The sequence below is a fragment of the Perca fluviatilis genome, chromosome 19 (assembly GCF_010015445.1).
Source record: "Perca fluviatilis chromosome 19, GENO_Pfluv_1.0, whole genome shotgun sequence".
Classification (NCBI taxonomy): Eukaryota; Metazoa; Chordata; class Actinopteri; order Perciformes; family Percidae; genus Perca; species Perca fluviatilis.
In genome coordinates, this window is record NC_053130.1 from 8,278,250 (window position 1) to 8,300,088 (window position 21,839).

At 39.4% G+C, this 21,839-nt stretch overlaps 1 protein-coding gene across 1 annotated transcript in view; it reads left to right on the forward strand.

Moving 5' to 3' along the window:
- Positions 1–21,839, forward strand: part of LOC120548244 (contactin-associated protein-like 4) — a 73,516-nt gene that overhangs the window by 22,836 nt on the left and 28,841 nt on the right. The window contains exons 3-7 of the mRNA XM_039784354.1: positions 2,651–2,844; positions 8,938–9,085; positions 12,198–12,401; positions 20,531–20,706; positions 20,806–20,952. Coding sequence (XP_039640288.1) covers positions 2,651–2,844; positions 8,938–9,085; positions 12,198–12,401; positions 20,531–20,706; positions 20,806–20,952 — 869 coding nt within the window. The remainder of the gene's footprint in view (positions 1–2,650; positions 2,845–8,937; positions 9,086–12,197; positions 12,402–20,530; positions 20,707–20,805; positions 20,953–21,839) is intronic.

A 21,839-nucleotide genomic window follows, 5' to 3' on the forward strand; every position in this document is an offset into this window, starting at 1 on the left:
TATCTGTCCAATCTGAGTTTTCTGTCGCACGACTAAAACAACCTTTGAACGTGCACATGTTCCACCAAAACAATTTCCTTCCCGAGGCTATTTGGCAGACTCTGCAGATATTTAGCAGATTTTGCAGTTGCTCCATCCGGTGCTTAGCACCGCCCAAGACCATTGTGATTGGTTTAAAAAAATTGCAATAAACCATGGCATATTTTCCTCTCATCGGTCTGGCAATGCGAGACTATTTGAACATTAACCAGGCAGTTAGTAAAACAGTATTGACTCATGCATAGATGCCATTGTGTATACAGTCACTTAAAAATGCATCTGATTTACAACCAAAGTTTTCTATAGATATTATTAAATTGTGCATATTTTAAACATGCATATATATGATATTCAAAGCCAATCAAACCACACCAACTTCTCTGACACGTAATGAGCTTTGAGAACGCCCACAGAGCTTTCAGTTTCTGCATCATAGTGGCAATGGTTTAGCTCATTAGCTCTTGTAATTTATTGTCAATGATTTCTTGCTAACAATAACACCTTGCAGGTTACAGTGCCTCATTGATTCTCTGCCAGAGACTTGAATTGAATTAGAGTAAAGAACTAAATTAGACTGATCAATAAATCTAATTCAGTTTTGAATGCAGCAACACACGCTAACAAAAATACATCGATGTGAAAATGAAAACGGCTTTAATTCCAGACTCCCAGCTGTTCCCCGTAGAAATCACTGGATAAATGAACACCCCCTGGTCGTTCTCGCCTCCTCCAGCTGCTGCTAACCCTCCTCATCGTCCAAAGTCATTCTCCGAGGAGCTGCCTCGTTCAGAGTTAATTTACCAGTAAAATGAGCAGAGACTCTTGGAGGAAACACACAGCCCTGTTTAAGACAAACACTCTGCTCTGTAGTAGTCTTGTTGCACTGTTAACCTTTAGATTAACCCATTAACGAACGTGGTAAAGAATGCAAAAAATGTTCAAGCGCTTAGTGAAAAGAGTGTTATTCAGTGTTGCTTGTGGTGAAGCGTGTTGCAGCATGGCTTTGTTATGCCTCTTCTGCAACCGAGATGATATCCAGACATGATATCCAAGACATCTCATACCAGCTTCTATCTGTTCAAAATTTACAGAGGGCATTTTATCACATTTCATTTTATTCCGGGCAGACAGATACTTGGGTACAACTTTGTAATTGATTGCTATAGTAAGTCATCCTTATCTGGAAAAGCAAAGACAGTGTGTTGCCACATGGAATTGGGGTCTGATTCATCTAATGTGCTTCAAAAGCGTAAGCGAGCACAAAATGATTTTTATTTCATTTTCTCTGAAGGGTTTTTTGCACAACCTCTAACTCTACTGATCCCAAGTCTCTAACTCTACTGATAGCAAGTGGCTCAATTGGCATAACGCCTAGACTCAAAAGTTTCCTTTTTCACATAACTTTCTTCACAGGGAACTGTAGTACAGAAGGAACTGTAGTAACAAAAGGATGACACTGATACGGTTGTGGTTGTCACTATTAATTAGAGATTTGTCTTCAAAGTCACCCACAAGTGAGCAGACATATTTTTCAAATATGAAGAAAGTTTCAGCTCCTCTAATATAAGTGTAAATTATGGCCTGTTACGACTGATTGGTATTATAATGATACACAAGTGTTTTAAGATGGACTTTTTCATGTACTCTTTGTGAGGATCATTTCTGGAAAGTGGTGAACATTTTGGGCCAGATGTACTAACGCTTTTTTGCGCCCACTTCAGGCGTATTTGTTTCGCAACGTGCGCGTAAAAGCATGGCGAGGTATGTACAAACAGGCTGCACTGAGGTAAAAGCGCAGACTGCCTGTCGTGGGAGCTGAAAATGGCAAATTGCGCTTTCCAGAAAAACAGCAGATAAAAACCAAAAACAACACAAACAACAACAATGAAGTAAAATACAAAAAAAACAGAGGCATCATAAACTATTAAACACCTGAGAAAATAAATAAATCATGGAGGTACTCACAAAGTAGAAGTACAAACGCATGCATATACAGTATAGGAAAATCAGTCCATATGGTGTTCTTGCAGCGAAATGTCACTTTGGTATGACTCAGCACACACACACAGATACACACACCTCTTGGTATATTAATTATTTAATGTGACTTCATCTTATGGTCCTCTGCCTTGGTTCTCAGATTATATGAAGATATTAATTAACCACTTTAGTATAAGGCTGTTACCATAAATGTCTCGGCTGCAGCTTATATTTCTGCGCAGAACAGTCCTGAAGATACAGATTAAACTCTTTTGACTGTTCCAAAATAAACATCAAAGACATAAGTTGATAAAGCATTTGCGCTCAGGGCTTTTTAACTATGGGGAAGTTTGATTCTGAAATAAATTAGGTACGATTTGTCTTCTTTTATAAAAACAACTGAAAACTCTAATGCACATGGCTGAACATTTGCTGTTGTTAATGCAGTGATAGTATTCTAAGGATCCAGCCACGTAGATCTTTTCACATTTTATTCTCCTGATTTTCCAGCACTCTTAACTAACTTTCTTGCGAAAAGTGTCTACTGTATTAATGCCATTATCAGTGTTTGTTCAGAAAAGTCAGCACTTATTGCTTTGGATGATACAAATGTGTTTCTCTCTCCTTCCAGGAGCTGGAGGTTGGTCTCCTCTGAGTTCAGACAGATATCAGTGGTTGGAGGTCGACCTGGGTGGGCGTACACAAATCACTGCCGTTTCTACACAGGGCCGCTATGGCAGCTCCGATTGGCTGACGGCCTACATGCTGATGTTCAGCGACACGGGACACAACTGGAAACAGCATCGACAGGAAGACAGTATAGGGGTGAGTGCATTGTGATAAAACTATAATGACAGCTGTGAAAGGTAATGTAATAAACAGTTGCAGAACTGACTCATCAGTGTTCGGAGGAAAGTGAGTCTGCAACTAGTTAAAACAGAACCAGCAGAGACAAAAGGCCTTTTTCACTGCAGAAGTTTGGACAAGTCACAGAAGGAAAAACATTAACAATGTATCCGTCGCATTCAAGTGTCCCAGTGAGCCATGACAGGCGTTGACAGTAAGCAAACCAAAACCAGACATCACTGATTTTATTTATTTAACCCTTAGAGAACTGACGTTTCGCTGGCAGATCATTGTTCACATGATCCTGTTTAAATTGATCTCAAATAAAAACCATAACAGCTAGAGCAGTCATTTTTTTTTGCAGCATAAGCTAAGGCTTTGATGTCATTACGTTACGTGACGTGTAGCGCAAAACCGTGTGACACCGATTCTATTGTAGATGGAAGTATCAAACCGCTTTTACAGTTTTTTTCAATTTCTAAATGGCAATGGTCATAACTGAAGCCACATGTGCAAAACTCCAACCACAGTCTGCACTACCAACCGTCACCTGAGCTAATCAGTTCACATCACCTGCAAAACTCATTCCAAACAACACAACTCTTCACACATGCCCCAAAACAGGCTCAGTGCAGCGAAACACTTTGAACAATCCTCATCGAGACAGCACACACTGTCACTTGGAACACACTGATGGGCCCTATTTTAATGATCTAAACGCACAGCGTGAAGCGCCTGGCATAGGTGCGTTTAGGGCGTGTACGAATCCACTTTTGCTAGTTTAACGGCGGAAAAAAGGGTCCGTGCACCAGGTGCATGGTTCATGAGCCTAGGCACATTTTACTAATGCACTGTTAAAATAACAATGAAATGCTGCGTTATTGATTTTAGACCAGGTTTTTGTTGGTCAATGGCGCAATCACTTCCCACTGCCTCAAGATAGCAATAAGCCAAGAATGCACCTGAACACATCTTCCTGTAAGACCAGAACGCCCATGGGCACACAGATGGGCGCAGGTGCATTTGCTATTTAAACGATTCGGGCCTTGAGAGTAAAAACACTAGCATCAAACACCAATACAGAAATTACAACCTTTTCATCTTTACAGTTTGAATAATTTAAGTGACTTAAAAATAAATATTTTCTTTACAGAAAAGAGTGAAATTCTTTCACATGAATTTCTTTATTTTACAACATACCAGTTTTTTTTAATGCAAACAAAAAGGAACGAAAATCATCAGTTTGCATATATATATATATATATATATATATACACAGTATGTGACAACTGCTTAGGCTTTCAGCTGAAATTGCAATCAGCAGTGTTTGAAATGCACCAGGCTAAAATCACCAGGCTAAAATCTTTTGACAGTTGTGTGTTAGCATTTGAACAAAGGGCTTTACTGTAAATCCACAGCGTTGTGGTTAAAGCTATGGGCTAAGTGTGTTGAGTTTTGAAAACTGTGTTCAAGCAATGAAAAACGAACTAGAGTTTGGTTCACATGAACTGCTGCTGTGCAGACTGTGGTTAGAGTTTTGCACGTGCCTTCAGTTGTGCCCACTGTCGTTTAGCAATAAAAAAAACTCTTACACTTCCTGTTATTCCCAGCAAACTTTACCACCACTAAATCCATTCATTGATTTTAATTTGTTACCTGTTTTGCCTTCATGTAAAGCCTCCTCGGGCAAGACACTGAACCCCAAATCTGGATGGTTGGCCATCACCTTGCACGGTAGCTTGCTGCCATTGGTGCGTGTGTGTGTGTGTGTGTGTGTGTGTGTGTGTGAGAGAGATAAAATTTTAAAGCACTTTGAATAAAAGTGCTATATAAATGCCGTCCATTTAAAGAAGATAACTTTTTAACAGCTCCATTAAAAGAGCTGAAGCTACACCAGTGCTGAGCGCCACCTTTCCAGGAGTGTGCTGTTCATTACCAGCCATCATTAGTCTTTCCCCTTTTCTAAATGATGAGTTAGGGTTATGAAATGGGCCAACTAAACCCTGTGAACTATGAAAATATCATGGGCACAGCATTGCATTAGAGCAACACAATTAATTGAAAACACTCTGCCACTGTGGAGAATGCCTGGCCAAAAATTAAAGCTGTATCTCAAGGAAATCTCTTCAGTTTATTAAAATGTCCCAAATCTAAAGGAATTAGCATTAGCAATTCCTTTGCTGCTAATCACATTACACTTTAGTAGGTAGAGGCAGTCGAGCATTACCTCGAAGCTCTGAGTATAGAACAGAAAATTCTCCCAATTACAGTGATGCTGTGACGAACAGCTTCAATTTAAAGTTGATGAGAGGTAAGACTCTCACAGCGAGGGTAAAACTAATGTCAGGCTAAGACTCCTTCAATGAAGGAACAGAAAAGCTTTTCGCGGCTTAAAAGCTTGTTGATTTCACACTCAGCATAAATCAGGATAAATCCACAGCATGTCTCAAAAGTCCTTCTAAAGCTCCACATATTAGTCAGCCTAGTTTATTGTTGCTTTTGGGGAACAGTCGACTGCTGAGCTGCTTCATCAGTCACAATTCCCCCAGGACCTCCCTTTCATTTTAAGCCTTGGGGCCAGAGTTTGTGAGGCTGAGTAATGCTCTCCCGTTCTCTAATTTTCCCCTTCCTCTCTCATTTTCTCTCTTCTTTCCTCACATCCACTGCAAAGGTGTGAAAGAGCAGATGCTGTTGGGACTATGTACTCCGCTAATCAGGGCATATAGCATTTTAACCCCAAGTGCTAATGGAAAAAAAACGAAGTTGAAGTATATTGTAGATTTACCTATAGAACAGCTGAAGATGCCATTCTGGTAATGAGCGTCATCATGTAGTGCAAATATGGACTTTATGTGCTTATAGTGAGAAAAGCTAGAAATTGTAGGTGAACATTAAAGTGCAGTACAACGTGAAGGTTTGGAAGTTGAATAATTAATGTGGGATGCATTTACTTTTAGTAATTTAGTTGTTACTAGAAGTTTCTAAAATGGATAATTTGTTTTCATTTCCTATTTGTTTCTTAAGGAAATGAGGTGAAAATGTCAAAGGTCCTGTAAACCTCTTTTCTCAATCAGAGCGATTGACGACCACAAGATTTTCTGCCAAAGGTAGAACAGTTGTGTTTACCGGCAATGCCATTTTAATCGTATTGGTTAAACTTAAAAAATGTGAGTTCCCCTTCTGCCTCAAAAATGTGGGTTAACTAAAAGTCATCTTATGAGTTAAAAAAAAGTGTATTCAACTAAGTTAGGTTAACTGAAGGTATCAAGTTGAATCAACAACTAGTCACAGAGACACAGTACAGTCAGATCTGCTTAACATTTACATGTTCTCTGTTTAAAGAGTCCATTTTTCATTTGACATGATGTATACAACTTACAGCTGCTGAGTCATATATAATCTTATAAACAGATATGTGCATATACATGCAGAATATTTAGGCGACGGGACAAGATTTTGGTATTGGAAGAATTCTGTTCGTAGTCCGAATTGACGTTTGAGCTGGCTTCGGTTGCATGGACTATAAACAATTGCCGCAGCACGGAAATGGAAGTCTTGGCCCAGAGAGCCGCTGGCTCGGAACCCCTGAAATATTGTCCATTGCCACCAGAGGCTAAATCACGGTCAGACCAACAGCCGATGGGTTCCGATATTGGTTCAAACACAACATATACATATGTTAAAAAGATAGTGTACATGGGACTGAATGCAATAGTTACCTGTATCCTATATGATGTTTTACAATGAGGAAAGACTTTTTGTATCTGTTTTTGTCTATTCTTTTCAAAGTTGTAGTAGGCGGGGCTCAGATAGAAAAATATGTCACATATTTCTGTGCACTGATCACAGTTTAGCAACATTTGAATCAATGCAGTGAATGTAACTGGCCTTTTGTAGTCCATGCTAAAGGTAAGCTGCTTTATCTGATGCTGGGAGGTTAAAATATCCATCAACAATTCATCTGAGTTTGGCTATTAGATAGTTTGAGTGAAGTACATAAAGAAGTAAATGATATTTCTCCTATTTTGATAGTATTTTTGTGACTTTTTGCCATTTGTGACTCTCTGACATCGTTTCCGTTTTGCTCACAAATCCCATTTTACCAGCGCTTTTTGTGGGCTTTTTCCTCTCCGATTTTTTCAAACCACTTTACTTTCCTTCTTTCTGTCTGTAATCAAAGTCTCCCTTTGAAGGATTTCCTACCTCTACTTGGATCATATTTCAAAAAAATGCCTCAACTAAATGAGAAGCTGTTCCCCTCGACGTCCTCAGCAGGAAACATTCATTTGTGGAGGTCAGCCCTCTGTTTTCTGTCAGGCTCGGCAGTTTTAGTTCAATCTTTTAAGCTGCCAGCGTCTGTTTTACATTATAATCCTATAGAGTGAACCATGTTTTCAAAAAAGTGGTGAGCATTTTTTTAAACGGCACCGGCGACTATTTTTCTGCAGCTCATGGCGTCTTTTTGGAGTTAAAAAAAGTTCAACTTTTCTGAAAAAAACGCCCTACCATATGACAATGACATGTGGAATAGCCAGACCAGTCGTTTCCATAACAACAAGAAATGATATGACCGGGGTTTTTTACCTGTACAGGGAACTCACTTTGTTGTAGCTAACGATAGTAGCACCACTCTCTCTTTCTGTTCTTTCTCCAGCTTGCTCCACCACTTTGTTTTATCTAACGTTAGCACCGCTCTGCATAGCACTCTAGGAAACTGTTGTTATAGCAACAAAAGATGCTCTCGGCTACTTTTTGGAACCAAAATGCTGCCAGCTTCTTCTTCTTCTTTTTATTTTTTTTTTACTACAAAAGCGCCCTAGTCAACTTTTTCTTGTCAAAAAAGATGAAGGTTCTGGTGATGAGAATTTACTCAGATAAATTAGCATTTCAGAGGAAATGTAACAGCAGCACAGAGTGATGCAAATATGCAAATGTTGCAAATGCTTTTGAGTACTCACACTATCTATGCAATACATGTAGGTCTCCTTCCTCTAAGGAAATGTAATGTAATTTAAGATTACAAGGACATTTCACAAGGGTTCATTTGAAGGACGTCATCACTCACTACGTGTAACAGTGATATTCTGAATACATTGAATGGGAATACATAGGTTAAAAGATACATACAATTGTGCATACAAGTATAAGTTAAAACTGATAAGTTAAAATGCTGTAATTCATTGCACTGCTTGGTTAAGGGCACAACATAAGCACTAAGCCAACCTGCAGACACGTACAGACTTGACTTCATAACATAAAATACCGCAGTTTAATTGTAGGTTGAGTTTACAGTATTCGCATATATATTAAAAAACAGATAAATTGTTCAGAGGACATATAGACTTTAGTTTTTAAGTGAAACTCTGAAATGGCAAAGGGCAGAGATAGAAGAAAATCAAGACAAAAATCAGATGCGGTAATTTAGGAGGAGCAGACACTGAGTCCCAAAGAGATCAAGATTCAGACTGGAGAACAATCAAAGTATTGTTTTTCTTAGAAAAGACAATTTTACTTCTTTGTCATTGTCAAAAGAAGCAGAATACTTGAAAAAAAAGCAAAGTAGACTAAAAGTGGATAACATTTTTATGGTTTATAATGAAAGTTGATAAAAGAGCTTAAGATCGAGTCCAACTTTTAGCTTAAAAGGGTTAAAACAAATCTAGAAAGAGTGCGCTTGGATCGCATAGGTTAATAAATGTTATTCTCCATGGACCAAGTGTTTACCAAGGCGTCCAAAACATATAAGACTACAGCTAATGCTTCACAAATCTAATTTTCTACCTGATTGAGAATCCATTTACCAGGAACGTGGCCCTATCTCCACTTTATTCCCTTCATTAAGAGGAAAATTCAACGTTTCACTTCTCACAGAAGCCTTGGGGGGTTGAACTTCAACTTCAATAAAAAGATAAAAGAACGTGTTCACTTATTTAGCCGTAAGCTTAACTACAATAAACATCCAGAGGGAGGGATTTCAAAGTTATATTTGTGGTGTCTCAAAAGATGGACAGATGCATTGATGGAAAGCCAGAAAATTTGTTAATTTGCTGTTGTCAATGTTTTTTTTTCCAGGCTTTTCCAGGTAACAGTAACGCAGACAGTGTGGTCCAGCACAAGCTCCAGCATCCAGTGATCGCCCGCTACGTCCGACTGATCCCCCTGGACTGGAACACCAATGGTCGGATTGGACTCAGACTTGAGACCTATGGATGTCCTTACAGTCAGTTTGGGCTTTTCTTGTATCCTCCACTTACAGATCTAAACTAAAAATATGAGAACAAGCAACTGCTCCTACTCCTACTGTCCTTTTTTTATTACCATAAGGTATTATTTACGCTATTTGAAAAATCGATGTGCATCAGATTTTTTTTTTCGGTTTAAATCTATCTATCTCATCCAAGAGTAAAAACTTTTTTTTGCAATGTTTTTTTGTTGTTGTTTGTTTAGGTTTTTCAAACTTTCAACGTGTTGAATGTCAGGTGCAAATTAAAGATGTGCATATAAAGATGGATGGAAACACACCTTATATGTAGTATCCATAGGGCTACAATATTCAGACGGCACTAATTGGAGATGAGGAGCAAATGGGAAGCAGGCAGCAGATCAGGCTTGATTTAAAAAATGAGCCACAGGAGTGACAAACAGCGGGAGCCTTTGCGTGCTTCTCATGTCGCTTATTTGATAGCTCCTCAACTCCTCGGTCCTCAGCTGAACCGGATGTTCTTCTGTCCCATACTCGGTGAAGGCCTTTTTAAAGCTCTTATTTCTGCCCCGAGGAGCGAGCAACGAGGAGGGATCACCGAGGAGCTAATGCCGAGGATACACGAGAGCAGCCTTCCCGGAAGCCGTGCAGCTGAAAACCGTTGCTACCTTCGCCCATACAGCCGACGTATTCACGTAACGCTTCAGAGGAAAGGACGTCTCATCCCTCTAAAACACATTTACTCTGTTCCTCTCTCGTCCCGCGATTTCCTCTCGTCTCTTCCGTGCATCCTTAGTGGGAGGGACTAAGACGCGAGGAAGGGAGGCAAGTGGAGGAGTCGAGGAGGCAATTTAAGCGACATGAGAAGCACCGTAGGATAAGTGAGAACTTGGAAGAAAATAGCAGAAATAACATGGGAAGGGAAGAGGTGAGGGCAGAGGAGGCAGGAGAGGACACAACAGCTCTGGCCATCATAGTAATTGAAGGCCTCTTCCTGTGTCGGCTGTTTGGCAGAGAAAGTAGTAATTTGTCTGTAAGAAGGAAAGCCAGTGTGAAAAGTTATACAGTGCTTCTTTGCCCCCCACACAGGATTTCCACACAATTGTCATGCAAATCCATCTATGTAGTTAAAGAAAGAAAAAAAACTGATCCAACCCTGGCAATGAAAAATGAGAAAACCACACACTGCATGAGTAAAAGAGGGACATTGAACCTTGTGACATTTGTACCCAGACAACAAATATAAAATGAACTACGTAATATCAAAACACAAGGGACTAAAACAACTCAATGCATGAAGCATTATTATTAAAACAGAGTTTTTTTGTAACCCTGGTACAAGAATGAATTATCTTTAATAGAGTGTGGTTGGTAAAGAAAGTTGGTCTAGTTTGATTTAATGGTTGCTCTCAGCTAGAATAAATAGACTTTGATTAGTTAATTTTGAGGATACAGGCAACACTTCCTTGTTTCATCCAAAAGGTAAAGAGGAAGAGAAAAAAACGTTGAGGCTTTGACTTTTGAATAATTTAGATTTGGGGTTTGTACTGTTTCCAGCATCACTGTCAGCAATAAAATACACCAGATGCTTAAAGTGATGCATCTCAGCTGACATTTTCAATTTGATGCTTTGAGGCGGGAGATTTGTAGCACAGCAACACTCGGCACCATGATAGGCAATGTTAGTTTATAAATTTTTTTAGAGTGACATGATCTATGGTCCATAATCTGATTCCCATAAGTAGACAGTTAAACTATTAGTTTTTCTCTAAAGGACAACATTTTGTTTATGCCTTATCTCTACAAAGCCTACATTTAGTTCATGGCTCTGGGCAGAGATTAGAAAAATCCCAAATGAAAATTACACAGATGTTTTATCATTCTTAATACACAACCCATATAATAACACAGATGATGATGAAGACCAAACAATAATACCATGCAAATGGAATATTACATTAAACGTGAAATCATTTAAGTTAAACTGGTTTTTCAGAACTCCATTTAGTTTGTTAAAAATGTGTTTATGGAAATTGTTATTATTGAATCATATAAGCATGAAAACAGGATAATTTCAGAGTAAAGTCAAAGGAACGATTAACAGTTAATGGTAGTCCCCTAGGATGGAATGTTTCTTGGTGCTGTTAAACTTCAGTGTACATGTACATTATTTATTGTTGTACACACAATAGGGTGACAGGCCTATATTGTTAATGATAATCAATGAGAGATCAGAATCATTTTAAGAAGTTTAGTTTAGTTTGTTTATCAGTTGAAGATGCAGAGGAATGATTTATGATGAAATCAGTTTGTTGGATTTCTGTCGTCTACAAACAATACACTTTCAACTCCTCAGGAAAGAGACGGATGAGTAGAGATTTAAATAGATGCGGTTTGAGAAACAGCCCTGCAGATCTTCAAGGAGAATCTAAAGAAATACCTTTGTCACATGTTGCATTACAGTTGGCTTTTTTGGTTTATCCATCTCCATTATTTACATTTATCTTCTGCTTTAGTGAATGTAAATCTTTGTTGGTTCCAATTCTGCCGAAGAGTAATTTTTATAAGTATTGTACACAGGGTGTGATTTGTGGAAAAAGCAGAGGAGGGGATGTTTTTTGATCATGCACAACAAAACAAAACATAAAGGAGATACAGTAAATCCCCCTTGCAATACCACGGATATAGTGCCACTCGCCAGGCATGCCAAACACTTTAAATATGCACTTCAATATTCAATACAGAGCTTTAACTTGTTTTGGTGAAATGTGTATGTTCAAAAGTTGTTTTAGTTGTGCAACAGAAAACTCAGATTGGACAGATAGTCTAGCTAGCTGTCTGGATTTACCCTGCAGAGATCTGAGGAGCAGTTAACCATAGTCCTCAGAAATCCACTGGAGTTTAGAATTCCAACACAAAGAAAGTGGAAGGTAGGGGGAAATCTGGTCGAAAAAAAGGACATACGGCGGAATTTCCGGTGGCAACTAAAATGTGACTGATGACTGTTTTGACATGTTTTGACATGTTTTGACATTTCCCCGTACTCAACTTTGTGTGTATGCAAGGAATGTTTTGACCAGGCATAATATGTATCGTTGAAAGAAAAAAACTGTGTGGTTTTGATTTTCAGACTCAGATGTGGTGAGCCTCGATGGCCGAAGCAGCCTTCTCTACAGGTTGAGTCCCAGACCAAAACAGAAGACCAAAGAAAGCATCTCTCTGATATTTAAAACCCTGAAGAACTCTGGGATACTCCTTCACGCAGAGGGACAGAGCGAGCACAGCCTCACCTTAGAGTTAGAGAAAGGAAAGCTTCTCCTGCTCCTCCGAAAAGGTACAACTCTGAAATCCAAGAACACACGAGGTACTTGTAGCCAGGTGGTTCCTGTTGGTCAGACGCTAGCGCTGCTGTTTTGTATTAAACAAGCTAAGTCAACTTTATGTTGTCAAGTGGGTTCTGCTTTAAAGAATAATAATAATAATAATAATAATAATAATAATGTATACTTTATTAAAAAAAAGGGAAATTACAATGTTTGTTCTCTTTTGTTATTACACTATACACAAGACCTGAATTACACACACATGCTCAGTACCATTAATGCACTAATGAAGAGATGTCAGAGTGAGGGGGCTGCAGCTGTCGATGGACAGGCGCCCCGAGCAGTTGCGGGTTCGGTGCCTTGCTCAAGAGCACATTGGCATTGCCCAGGAGGTGAACTAGCACCTCTCCAGCTACCAGTCCACCACCATACTTTGACCGGTGGTTCCCCACCCAGCTCCTTATAGACTGAGCTACTGCCACCCCAATATATAGATATTATAGATAGTAGAAGAATAGTGAAAGCTTGTATTTTCAAGAAGAGGCAGCCATTAGGCAGGTAGAAATTACAATAAAAAGGACAAAAGATATACAGTAGTAACATTTGCTATATAAAACAGGGTAAAACAGGACAAAAGAAGAGAAAAACAGGACAATTCATTAGTAAGTGTTAAAACAAAGACACAATTCATAAGTGCCACACTTACTTTGTTTACTTTGTGTTTGTTTCCATTTTTGTAAACATCAAAAATAATTATATAAGAACCAAAAGTAGTGGACCTCTACAAATTTAGATTTGAATTAAATATGAAAATCAACAAAGGATAAAGGATTAAAAAAAACAGACAGACAGCAGCATTTAAAATCGCAATTTTTCAATGATTATTTATTCAGTGAGTTGATCAAATTACATGTGGGTTAAACTTACTCAGTTACCATACGTGAAAATGTGAGTAGTTACTGAGAAATGAATCAGGAACAACCACCTAATTAATCAATCATTAATGAGAAGTTCCTGAACAACCTTCATTTAAGGACTATATAATAGACTATATGTTACATCAGCTGATCCTGATTAGCTCTGAACTACCCAAAGAGTAGAACAAACTAGTGATCACTCACTCATTATTAAATACTTATACACCCCCAAGTGCACAATAGAATATATACTGAAAATAGACTGAAAATAAACTGAGGGGGAAATTTGCCATTCGAAAAAAAAAGAAAACACATTTTCTCTGTTTTTGCTTTATACAAACTGCCACAAAAGGGTGATACAATTGAAGCCTAAATTGTTTATTATGGTTTTGTAGGCCATTGTTGCTGTCTTTGAAGACTGACAACAAGGTTCATTGTGTGGAATCATCATCTTTTTCTGCTTTCTGAGATGTTGAGATGTTAGATGCAGCTCTCTGTGATTTGCTTCTGAATTGTGGCCTGAAGCAGTCACTGCGTGTTTCTTTGTCACAGCCTGTAACTTGTTTCTTGCACACTAATGGATTTGGGATTTTCGGATTGTAAGTGCCAAGTTTGGTTATTCCTCAATCCCTGATCACTGTTTAGAACAGGGGCGGTTTTGGATCAAGCGAGGAGTTTGTTTTCATGATCATACCCATAAAACAATCAACTAAAGTTAAAATGCTGACAAAAACATGTTTGTCAGGCACTGAGAGAAGCTGCCATGCTTCTACGATGACGTAGTGCGCAGTGGCGGCGCCAGAGATGTTCTTTTGCTGGTGCTTTGGGGTTGCTGGATGTTTCAGTGAGGGTGCTCTGAAATTTTGAGTTTCCCACAAATAGCCTAACATTACACACACTCGCGCAGATGCCCACCCACCTCCGCCGCAGTTTACTAAGCGAGCGAACGAGAGAGATTGATTTAAAGTTGCCGATACAACAGCACCATAAAACTCTGATTATCCCACCAAACATATTTGAAATACCAGCCAACAAGCCAGGTTCAAACAATCATTACTGCAGCTCTCATACATTGGCTCAGAAGAGTAATGCAGCAGGCCAAATACAACACATAGCCAAGCACACACATAAAAACACACGCGCATGTATCCTCACACAGTTTTCACACTTGCACATACGGTCAAAATAATGTAATCATATCTATAGTTACTTAATATATCTAAATAAGCCACTGAGGGCGAACATGTTTTCTGGGCTAAAAATAAACCGATGTCCAGTGTAACTTTAGATTCGATGATCCATTTATTCACAAATCTGTAAAACACATGTTTACTGTAATGTTCTTCTACAAGACAGAGATAAGAGTAAAGTTCTTGCATGGACCCCTATCAGCTGACTCACCCAGTGTGGCCTGGCTGTGCGGTCCCCTGGTCTAATGTCATTTACAGCAGGGTGACGTTAAGCATCCTCAGCAGCAATCACGGCCGTGGTCAGGTCAACTTCCTCCGGCCGCTTTTCTTCGTCCCGGTTGGTGACAAGTTCACTATATCTCTCAGTCTCATTTATAGGTTGCGATAAAGTCTCCACACCTTGACGTTTAAGGAGTAAAAAACTATCCATTGCTAGCGTTAGACTCACTTCTCTAAACCTAACGGCTCCAAATATTGAGCTCTTCTTCTTTTGTGTGAAAACCTTACTGCGGAAGTAAGGTCAAAAGTTCAATGTGTGCTGCACCCTTTGGCAGAATACGATCACCTGTGTTTTTTTTAGCCTAAAAATAATCGGTTTGTTTTATTAATGTATTTATTCATTTTTCAAATATAAATTATACTATTTACACATTAGCGATTTTTAATTTATTTATAAATCAACCACAGCAATTTCTTGGGGGTGCTAAGGGGGTGCTACGGCAATCCTAGGGGTAGCTACAGCTCCCCCTAGCCCCTCCCTGGCGCCGCCTATGGTAGTGCATTTTGAACATTACCAAAAGGCTGTCATGATCAAGAGGTCAGAGAGTTTTCTGGCAGTCAAGGACCGTGTGAGCCAATCTTTTTTTTCTTAAAAATTGAACAGGTAAAGAGAAGACAAGGCAACATTACTGTATTTTAAACATGCATACATAATTAAAACATGTACTTTTGGATGTACCTTCTTTTCTTACACATACCTCAGAGGAGTCAACCACAGCGCAGCATCCCATGAGCAGCACTAAAAATGTCCTACCATGCCTCTCTAATTTCAGGACATTGTGCACCTCTTTAAACTTTAAAATAGTTTACAGAGAAAATTTACTAATTTCCACCTTTACCTGCATTAAATCCTGATCAGTGTGTGCGGGTCTGGCCCCCACTGTAACACCCCATTATGAGTTTTGTTCCCTGTGTGCTCCAAGCAGCTTTCAGCAGCACTTAACAGGAGACATTTAGTTCCACTCTGTTTGCCTAGAGCCATCCAAACAGTTTGAATAAACACACCGGCTTATTAAAATGTATGTGCTCTCTCCAAAAGCATCTCATTTCCTCGCCGCTATGCATTCCTCAAAATGTCGGTTTATAGTTCTGAAGCTCACTGGCTCATAATTAAGATAATTTTTTTTCTGCCACTGGAATACTTTCTGAGAGCAAATATACAGCACCGGGAATCAATGTTCACTGATCTCGTGCTTCAGGCAATTTTTTTGGGATGTAGAAGGAAGACGGGACATAACTTGGTGGTTTGTTTTTTATAAAGTAAGAAAAAGCTTGCCTACAGTAGATATGCATTATGAATTCCTTGCACTGCAGGTTGGGAACATTGCATGTAAGCTCAGTTGCTAATCAGTTTAAACTAAATTTGATACTGTGATACTAACTGATCATGATACCCATGATACTGTATGTGTACATAAAAGACATCAAAATGACAGAAAGAGCAGACCAGGTAAGAGATCTGTTGAGTTCATCCATGTGGTTAACTTATCACCTGAAGTCAAAGGCTCAAATTCATCCCTAAGGAGCTGACAGGAGCTGCTTGTGATGCTCAGAGTTCCAGGTAGGAACTGTAGAAATAGAGAAGATTGATTTGTGGTCATATTAAAACCGCTTGGGCTGGAGGTTCAGTTACTGTTGGACCCTCCATCATGCAATAATGGACTTAAGGGACTGTAAGGCAGAAATGTGTCAAAAGCACTGGTATGATTATTCTCAAAACAAAACTGAGAATGTTGAACATTATTGTAACAGCTTTCCTTGGCGAAAAAAAGCAAAATTTTTCTGAATTGTATTCTCCTTAATTTCTGACTTTGATCTAGAATATTCAAGTTTAATTTCAGAAATTCTGATTTATTTCTTGAAATATTACCCCCTCCCCTGGCTCCAAAATATATATATTTTTTTACTTACAAGGTCCCTAATACGTTGTAATGATCAAATGTTATCTGTAAGATGACATGCAGTTGTTGTCCCTGTATATAGCTAAAGAACAGATGCTGAGTGGACGCAGACGATGACGCATTCTGGATACAGTCTGTCAACTCAGCTGTCCCAGTGAATGCTGGGCTGTGTGTCGTGTTCGATTCTGCAATATTGACTTACCGTGTTATTCTACTCTATAGGCAGTGATTGATAGGGAGGTGTCTTAGCTGTGTTCAGCCATACAGGGTTGTAAATAAACAGCTTAGCCTTAATCCAGGAAGCAGCGTGCACATGTCAGAGAGAGCCAGCTGGGCTTAACTTTACTGCCCACAGCTGAGTCATTCCTGTAACACGGAGAGGATGTTTGGCTCACAATGACAATCTGATTAGCTGCATAGCCTGTGTGAGGCTCAAATGGTCCTGTGTTTAGTCATTTGTCTCAAACAAGTGTTTTTGAAACACGGCTTCTTCGATCAAACCTCATTTCAAAATTTCTTTCTGGAGGTATTGCTATGTTGCTACGTTTACACATTGCTTGATTTTGTGGACAGCCACAGACATAAAAGTAAAAGGAAACAATTACAGTGTCTGCTTGATTCTAGCAGCACAGACAGTTATTTTTTTCGACAATATAACTCACGTACAATGACAGAAAGTCAAAACTTTACTCTTGTTTTTTATGCATCTTAAAAAGACCCTCAAAAGGCAGAACAGCAGTGGAATATCAATGTAGTAATAACTTTTTCATGTGTTCCTTTTTTTGACCAGACTTCTTAAAAAGTCTTCAAACAAATAACATTTGTAAAATGTCCTCCTGGAACACTTGTCGTGAGCAGGTTCAGAAATTGCTCGTGTTGACTGATTTTGGGTGTACCGTCTCAATCGTGTAAACAGAACAAAATAAAATGAAAATGCTGGAACAATTACAGCAGTCTGTCATCTGATAAGAGCTGTCAATGTCTTCCAACAAAATGAGATTTGGAGTCGCAGCGAAGAGCTGTAATGCAGAAGCAGACAGCAGATGATTAGGTGATGTTGCCTTGGGGAACATGTCTGGAATGATGTCACGCAGGAACCTGCACTGTTGAAAGGAAAAAAGGCTTTAATGAACGTTGAGCAGCTTCTCAGGTCATAAAAACAGGACAGTTCCCTTTAAAAATCGCCTAACGAATGCAACATGAATCCTGAGGATACTCACTGAAAATTAAGACGATCTCAGTGAACCATTGATCTCCGGAATCACACAGGGGAACTCCCAAAGGTTTATTTAAGTGCTGAAGACATGAGGGCAAACATTATCACTGTAAAGGATCTTCTATGCTGGTAAAGCCACTTGGAAACCTGGACAGAAAATACACCTAAAGGGTTTCAACTTTGTGCTTATCTGTCGGGTATAAAAGAAAGTTCTGCACCTTATTAAAACCTTATTTTTTATAACCTTGTCCTTCTGAAACATATAAACGTGCCCTGTGAAGTTTTCTGGTAAACAAGCAATACAGGTGTCCTTCACCAAAACACATTTTCTTTTGTATTTCCTTCCTCTTACGACATTTACAAAGCGGATTTCTTGAACATTTTCAAACCCACATTGTCTTCTTCATCCCTGCTAGATCCGAGGAATAGTGTGAAACCAGACGCGTAACTATCAGTAAGAGGGGAATGCGCTTGCTTACGGGCCCGGACCAATCCACCAGCCATTTTCATATAATACCAACATTTGTAGCATCCTGAGCCTTTTTGGTAAGGTTCCTAGGAAATCTCAGCCCAGAGTAATTAATAAATAGTAATAATTATTATTCTCCCCAAAACAAGTTTCCTTTTTATTTTTAAAGAACTATACATAAAAATCACAACTTTCACTGTCTTCCGTAACTTCATTGCAACAAACATACAAAAGACGTTGCAATTTTTATCGGAATTTTTTACAAAAGCTCCCGCGAAATCAAGCATTTTGGGCCGCAACAATCTCAAAAAAAGGCCGCGAAATCCTGGAGGGACTGCCCTTGTGCGTTTTTTTATGTGTTATGGTGCGCATTCACCAGTGTTTTTTGTTGTTGTGGTGCGCGTAGGCTACTCCTGATTTTCTCAGTCATCTCATCTCTTATATGCTGTGTCTCTATGATCCTATCCAGTCCTATTCATGGTAGCCTACTCGTGGACATTGCGCTGTCATCACGTGCTGTAGTAGGGGGGCCCGCCTTGATAATCCTGCATAAGGGACCGGTGTTGGCTCGTTACGTCACTGTGTGAAACCATAGGTAGGACGGTGTCTCCTGCATGCACAAACAAAATGGGAACTCACTCATAAAAACACTGCTCCATAGCAGTTTCATAGTTTCACAGTATTATTTTCAAATGCGACCAAAATGGATAGTAGACAAAACAGAAATACTATCACAATACAACAAAATAATACAAACTTCAGGCGTTTGCTTGACTGGTAGACACCTCAGTGCCCGCTCACACCAGAAGCTGTGGTGACATAGTTGAATTACTACATGCTGTGGCTCAACTCACTTGTGTAGTTTCATCCATGGCAAAATGGATGTGAGTAGGGACTTTCTCTCCTTTTGGTTTTCATGTTCCCTCAAAGTAAAAATAATAATAAATTTTATTTAAAAGCGCCTTTCTCGGCACACCGTAAAGGGATACAAAAGACATTTAAAAGCAGCAAAAAAAAATGTAAAACACTTCTTTCAAGTAACTGTTGACTTCTTCACTATAAACCAGGACCAAAACCAAATGCCTTAAGTGCATAACCGTAACAAAGTGATCAACAAAGCTGATATTGTGAAATACAACAAATGAAATACAGTAATGAATTGTCAGAGAACCATTTGTTGATATGTTCAATATCAAATGTGTTTTATTTCCTTTCCAACATTACCAAAGCTCGGACCAGCATTACAGTACGTTTCTTTCTAAATGTATTTGCTGCTGCAAACTGGCGGTATATAGGTATCATTTCTCGGAGACGGGGTTGCAATTAAAGATCCACATATGTATCAGTAATGACTAAATACACTTGACTTTGTCTTAATTTCCCTGTTTCTCTCTCTCTCTCTCTCTCTCTCTCTCTCTCTCTCTCTGACATGTACGAACATCAGTCTGCTGATCAATGATGATTAAGTACACTTCACTCTTTCCCTCTCTGTCTGTCTCCTTCCCGCTCTCTAGTCCCTCCCTGTGCTATGCCACGTATCTGTCTGACAGATCAATGATGATTGATGACTGGACACATGACTCAGTCTCTGTATGTCTCCGTTTCTCTTTCTCCCTTTCTCTTTCTCTTGACTTCTTCTCCCACACAGACAATATTGTCTCCTTTCAAACAATATCTAATTCATATTTAATGGCCGAGTGCATTCAGCTCTGTCTTCACCTCACTCCCTCAGCAGAAACTCTGCGCTCTGCCAACATGGCAGAGAACCTTCCCTTTCATTTATTTATGCCTTTCTACCGCTCCTTTTAGTGTTAATTATGTGTTATCACCTCTATTTTCTGGTTCATTCTCAGTTGTAGATATAGAATTGTTTCTGGTTCTGAGATGTGATTCCCCAACAGAAAACTGTGACCCTAATGTACCAGTTCAGAGACCTAGAAAACAGCAGTTACTGCCAGATCATGAGGAGTCAACTTGAAAATACAAAGCTATGAAAATAGATTTTCTATGAATAAAACATTAGAAAAAAAACTTTAAGAATGAACCTCAAATATTTGATAGCAATGTCAGTTTTCAAGCATCTGCATAACTTTTATTATGAAACAAGTTCAAGATATCAACTTTCTCCTCTTCCTCTCCTTTATCTTTGTCTTCCTCCTGCGCTCCAGGCAGGAGTTCTTCTCCCGACAGTCAGCATCTGGTGTCTCTGGGCAGCCTGTTAGATGACCAACACTGGCACCACGTCGCAGTGGAGCATCACAGCACTCACCTCAACCTCACTGTGGACAAAAGCACACTTTGGGTGCAGATCCCACCAACATTCACCCACTGGGACCATAGCCAGGTGTGTTTTTGTCTGTGTAGGTGTGGGATACCACTTACAGTCACACTTTCTCAAGTTGTATTTTTTTTAATATATGTCTCTATGTTTTCCCCCGTACAGATGAGTGTGGGAGTAGAGCAGGGCCTCGGCTCTCGGAGGCCAATCGGGCCAAACAGAAATTTCCACGGCTGTTTGGAAAACCTGGTTTACAACGGCGTGAACCTGGTAGACCTCGCTAAACAGAAAGACCAGCGGGTCACTGTGAAGGTAAAGTGGCTTACATTGTGCTTATAAAAGGTGTGTTTGTGTGTGTTTGTATATTACCACATTCCCTCCGTAGACACACTGGACACAATATGCACTATGTTGTTTGATGGATACCACGGGGGCCTCCATTTGGATCCACTGGTTTATCTGATCTATTTGAGGCCGTGTAAAGAGACATAGGGACGCGTGTGTATTATTGCTTACATACCAGGATATTTACAAAATGTATGTTGTGCATGATGCATCAATCACTGAACAAATAACTTGTTAAAATATCCTCAACATGTGTGTGTTTGCTGGAAAGCTGTCGTTGAGCAGTATCACGATCAAAATAAACAAAATGATAATAAAGGTGGAAAGTTAAGGACACAATAAGCATCTCTGACTCTTTATCTCAGAAAAAGGGTTGAAAAGTGTTGAAGAATGTTATCTTAAGGTGCACTTATTAAAGTTTTAAATACATCCCTTTTACTGTAAACGAGAAGGCATGTCCCTGTACCTCGGACTGTGTGTGTGTTCTGTGTGTGTGTGTGTTTGTGTACTTGTAGATTGTGTTACGCTAATGCACAACACCGCTGAATCTCTGCGGCACTCTCCCCGTCAGTCTCCATGACTGTGTATCGCTTTTAACTATCCCACAAAGAGCTTTTAGACTCGATCAATTGTCTGTGTGCTGCGAACTCCACTGAAAATAGAAACCCAGTGGGGAACCTGCGGTGTAACTTATCACTGTGGGTTCTCTGGCAGTGGATTTACTGTAATTACTGCTTCTCAAAACTATGAGCCTGCATACAGAGATGACCGACTGCTCCCAACCCCTTATTTGTTGCTCTCTCCTCTTTTTTCTGTCTCTCACCCCTTCTGCTCCTCCATACTTCCTCTATGAC